Source organism: Olea europaea, chromosome 9 (assembly GCF_002742605.1).
Source record: "Olea europaea var. sylvestris chromosome 9, O_europaea_v1, whole genome shotgun sequence".
Classification (NCBI taxonomy): Eukaryota; Viridiplantae; Streptophyta; class Magnoliopsida; order Lamiales; family Oleaceae; genus Olea; species Olea europaea.
The window spans coordinates 13,246,034-13,251,654 of record NC_036245.1 but is presented as its reverse complement, the minus strand read 5'-3'; the positions used below and the strand labels follow the sequence as shown (position 1 = coordinate 13,251,654).

At 33.2% G+C, this 5,621-nt stretch overlaps 1 protein-coding gene across 4 annotated transcripts in view; it reads right to left on the bottom strand.

Moving 5' to 3' along the window:
• The window catches only part of LOC111399726, a 19,741-nt gene extending 15,723 nt beyond the window's left edge, over nt 1-4,018 (bottom strand). For 2 of the 4 annotated variants that reach the window (XM_023027193.1, XM_023027192.1), the window contains exons 1-2: nt 3,492-4,018; nt 2,938-3,039 (exon numbers count right to left, since the gene is read on the bottom strand). In XM_023027193.1, the coding sequence (XP_022882961.1) occupies nt 2,938-3,039; nt 3,492-3,543 (154 nt within the window). In that variant the 5' untranslated portion in view covers nt 3,544-4,018. The remainder of the gene's footprint in view (nt 1-2,937; nt 3,040-3,491) is intronic. The other 2 variants (XM_023027189.1, XM_023027191.1) reach the window with 2 other exon arrangements.
• Nucleotides 4,019-5,621: the final 1,603 nt, after the last annotated feature.

The following is a 5,621-nucleotide window of genomic DNA, read 5'->3' as shown; positions in this document are numbered from 1 at the left end:
TTGTCTTCATGTTCGCTTGTTGATTTAACTGAATTGGATTACTTTTTGTTTTGGTTTTCTTAAAATAATGATAGCATTTTCTTGAATGGATTGGAATTAGCCTGCATATTTAGTTTTTGTAATTGAGTTATTATGCTTCTGAGTGAACATTTACTTATAGACGAGTCCTCTCTCTGTTTCTTTTTATATTGAGAATGACTAAAATGATATTGTGAAACATGTTACTATTTGAATTCATTTCTACGATTTTCTCTGTTTCTTTATTTAGGCTGTATTCAAGTAGACTAAGATGGTGGATATTATTTTCTATTCCCATTGGCTGGTGCTTCCTCAAGTAGTTCGAGTTTTGCATTTTTGTGCTTCAAGGTGAGTTGAGAGCGTATACCAGATGTCTAGAAGTTTAATGAGAAAAATTTTACAAATAAATTAGTAGGATGCATGGAAAGGTTTTTGCAGATATTTTAGCAGGGGATGGACAGAAATAGAGATCTAAACCAAGTGAAGTGTACTGAAGATGAAAATGAGCGAGTTCTACTTTATAGAGATGAGGTCCCCATGAAGGAATTATCTTGATAGATTATTTAATGGAATGTCTGTTGTGGATGATTTGTCACTCTTTATTTTTGTTAGAAATGTTAATTATCCTATAAGAATCCTAGTCTTAGATATGACATAGGCTATAATGACAATGTAGATGAGACAAAACCTATTTGGCTGTCTTTGATGGAGATTACTGTAGAATCCATTTACCTATGAAAATATTGATTGAAAAGAATAGAGAAAAAATAAAATTGCGTATTGTTTCCAGTAATTAGAAAAAGCATATCGTGTGGTGTCCAAAGAAGTGTTGTAATCTTGGAGATGTTGGGGGAAAAGAAGTGTTGTCTAGAACGTTTTTCAATCTTATGGAGATTTGTGCTGGAGACGTTGGCTGAGTTGGGATGATAGGAATCTCAGTAACTTCTCTCATCAATTTTATGTTCAGATTACAAAACCAACGCACAGATTTCTGTTCTTTGAATACTAATTGGAATGATATATTGGGATGATTATTATCCGTATTAGATATGAGGAGTTGATTAATGCTTGCACTTGTTTATGCTTATGCTTGTGCCTCTTGGCAATTTTTTGCTGAAAATGAAAGATGCATATTATATAGAAGATTCTAAAAAATTCTTTTTCTTGTTACTTTTCAGATGAAAATGTGAATGAAGTTGATGGTCAAAATGAGGATTTGGATCAAAGCCCAATTCGAGCTCTGAAATGTATCGCCGAAGGACGAACCATCAAAATCCAATGTCAATGGACTCAACCAAGTGATGAGAGTCTCATTGCCCTATCGAGCATTGTCGAATCATCTAAAAAAATTGCTAATGCTATAGAGATTAAAGCATCGTTAGATACACTAAACCACGTCAATTGGCAATTGGTTCTAGAAAAACTACAAGGCACGAATATAGACCAGCGTGACATCATGCAAATCATGAAAGTATTTCAGTTTGATGAGAGTTTGGCTAGATAATTTATGAGCTTCGTTGATGAAGAATTCATGCGTGATTTGGTAGTTGAGAAGCTTGGTTGTTATCCACCTCCGGATGACATTGATAATTGAACAACCATGAATGCTAGGATAATTCAACAGCCATAACATAAAATTATGATATTTATGTTGCTTTGAATTGCTTATTTCTTGCAATAGAGATTTTTTGGATTTTGTTTTTGTTATGTACTACATTGGACAAACTCTGTTCATTAGTGAACTGATTATTTAATAATTACATTTGATTGGAATTTACAATCAGGAATTCCGGTATATGCGTAGAAATAAGAATTTGTGAGGCCATTTTCTTTATCTGCTAGAAATTTTATTAATTTCTATGACATCATCGTCAAAACAGGGCTTCTTTAAAAAATCATAATCATGGTGTACAGGCAATAGTATTTATTTGCAAGGTAGGACCAGTGTCCATATAATTGTGAAAGCACAATGTGAATGGTACTTCTAAAAATTGAATGACTAATTTTCATGATAAAAGTGATAATTTTCATGGAAAATAATGTCTATAAAACAAACAAAACTAGAAGAAATGACTATTTTTATGGAAAATAATAGCTACTAATCAGAAAAAGAAGGAAAAATATAACATTCTCTAGGTAGAAAACTAAGACAATCAAACACAATTAATTGACATTTTTCATGTGCCAAAAACTTAGGTAGTAGTTGGTTTCCATTTTCATTTTCAAAACGATTTTTAGTTTTTCCCGAAAACAGTCCGTTTTCCGTGTTTTGAGCGTTTTGGCAAATTTATAACTGAAAACGCTCAAAACGATAAAAAGTTGTTTTGCGTTTTCAGTTATAAATTTTTACTCATTTTCGAAAACGACGGACCAACGCGTTTTCCGCGTTTTCGAAAACGGAAAACGGAAAATGGCCCAAAAACGAAAAACCAATCGCACCCTTATTTTCTTTTCATACAAGTTTCATACTTGCAATCAAACACATTCTTAGGGGTTAATTTAATATTAAACTTAATTATCTAGAAACAATAAATAAATGACTTGTTGCTTTTGGTTGATTATTTTAATTACATATACACCTCTAAGTGTTAGTTGGGTCTAAATATCATTTGATTCCCATTTAACATTGTTAATGTTGCGTCTTTGTCAGATGCTACATTCTCAAACGGTAATCAAATTTTTTATAGTTTTATCGGATTCAAATATAGAATTATTCTAGCTTAAAATTTAATAAGTTGCTGTGACAATCTTGTTTATTTCTTCAAAACTTCTCAGACTATAAATTTAAATTATTTGTAATTAGAAAGAAAATAAAACATTGAATAATTGACTTCGAGGAGGTAGAAAAAGGAATGGATGCACTTATGATATGATTGTTGAATGTGAAGCTTTTCAAGTTGGAGGGCTAGAAGATCTCACCCTCACTCTTAGGAGTCGAGAGTACAGAAGCAGATGAAGCCTTGCTGCTTGGATTACTTAGCCCGTTCCCATTTCCACAGGCATTTTTAGAAGAAATACCACCTACATATATTTCCAGTTAGATCAAATATTTTGATTGTAATAAAATGATATATCCCACGAATTCAAAATTAGCACTTTCCTTTGCCAACATAATTTATTGACTGTTGAACCGAACATAAATTAGATTTCTTAAGAATATATAGAATTCAAGCATATATCAAATGTTTCCCCAAATGAAACCATTGACGAGAAAATCAGCCAAGCAGGATCTCTAATCTCGATACCTACATTATTGTTCTTTCTTGGCCGGTTCAATAGAAAATTAAAGACCAATTACCCTTAACAAAGCAAATACAGAGGAGGCGAATTCTTTTTTCACTTGCTGCTATAGACAACTAAGAAACACAAACGGCTTCATATGTCACAAATTATACTTCTGAAACAATAATAAAGAGCAAGGCATTCTAGTCTATTGCTAAATGGATTGAGAAAGTCAGAAAAAACAACTGTACCAATATGAAAAGATCTCTCAGCCTTGACTTGGTTGCTCAAGCAAATCCCCATTACAGTATTAAAAAACCCTCCAAAAACTCAAATACTCTTATAGCCCAAGAAAACAAGCCCAAAAATCCAGAGCAACATCAAGATTTTTATTTTTTAGTTTTCAGTATGCAAGGATTAAGAATAAACAAGTTAGAAATCAAGTGCTATATGAAATGAACTGCAATATCACACCACAAGTCTCGTGACCCGAGATCTAAAGTAAATCCTCTTATTATTCTTGATTTTTCACTCTCAAAATTAGCTCTCTGCCGCTCACCATACCACACCTCCCCCCACAAAAAGCAAGCTTGAAGATGAACAGGTGGTTTTCTTACAGGACTTTTCAGTTGAGCATAGAAAATTATGAGAGCAATTATAAGCTGGAATAAAAAAAAAGAAAAAGTGAGAAATGGATTGTCTAAGCTCCTCTTCTTGCTCTTCTTCTTTGCAAGGTCAAAGTAAACTGCAAGGAAACTACTGGTTAGACCTTTTTGTGAACTACAGCAGATTGACTTTCTTTTCCAAAAAATAAAAAATAAAAAATATATATTAATGTTCTAAAATGTGCTCATATACTTCGCATATGTGTGCATACGCTAGATACATTTTCAAAATGCCCCACATATGAGGTATGCGCTGTAAGTATTATGCCCTAGGTCCAATCAATTTTGGACATTAATACTTTTGATATATAATTAATACAATTTAATAGTAGATCTATTATTTAATTAATAGACAATTAAATAAATAATAGAGTCCGTAGATTCAAATCTTCGTAATTTATTAATCACAAGGAGTTATGATTGTGAGATACAAATTACATCTAATTGAATCTTAAATCGTCCGTGGTCGTAAGTAATAACGAGATACGGATATCGTTATTACGGATAGACCATCACGTGTGGCATTTCTTACTTATGAAGTAAGTAGCTGATCTCACAAGTTAAAGTGTGGTGACACTTAAATGAACACGTGGATGTTTTGTTATAGAGCAAAACATTGGAGACCCACCGAGAGATTCCATATGGATAACTATCTAAGTGTCAGTGGTTAATTTCTAACGTTTGATAGTGGGATTAGTCATTTTGACTTGAGTTCATCATAATACCGTATATGAGGACAGTCATGCTTTGACGATATTAGATGTAGCTCTACCAAGGGCTGCTAATACGGCATCGTTCGGGTATGTCAATATTCATATGAAAGTTGTGAATGACTAATAGAGGATTCGTCACTCTTAGATAGTAAGAGACTATGATCTGCGTTTCATTCAATTAAGCCGATAACGAAATCCTTGATCAAGGTGTATTCATAAGCCGAAAAGGAGTTTTTTCGACTTATATTGACTTAATAGCGGAGTGAAAGATATGATCGATAATCGAGATCGACACACTTCCATATCTTGTAATTGATCGGATCATATTGACGAAGGGATTATAGTTTCACGATAAACGAACACGTTTGGTTTTGTCATACCACATGACATTTCCCGTCACACGTATTGCCCTGACACATTGCTAGATGTCAATCTGGGAGGACGAGTGTGAATTGACGATAAATTAAAAGGATGTTTTAATTTATCAATTTTGATTAGATCAAAATAATATTTCACGTCGTTAGGCATCGTAATCTGGAACCTGATGGGTCGCACACAAAAGAGAATTGGAAGATTGCAATTTGTCAATTAATTAATTTAACAATCGTTGGATAAATTAATTAATTGGTTTGGTTATTTATAGGCCCGAATTAATTAATTAGATTAATTAATTCACGGACCAGATTTAATTAAATGGATTAATTAAATATTCGACCGGACCGGACCGGATCCGTTTGGGCTTACATAAATACATGGCTAGAGTTTTCAATCCATGTGGTTATTCTCATAATTATTCTTGCTAGCACAAGAAGAGAAAACCCTGGTAGCTGCAATCTTGTTCTCTGTATGGATCACCGTTGGAGGCTGGACAATTGGATAGCTGTATGTGGCGAATCAAGATTGCTGGAACGAAAAGAATAGCAAAAAAGTTTGCAGATCTAGAGAATGTACAATCTTATCACAATTTCTATCTAAACACAAAGGCAATTCTTGGTGGGAATCA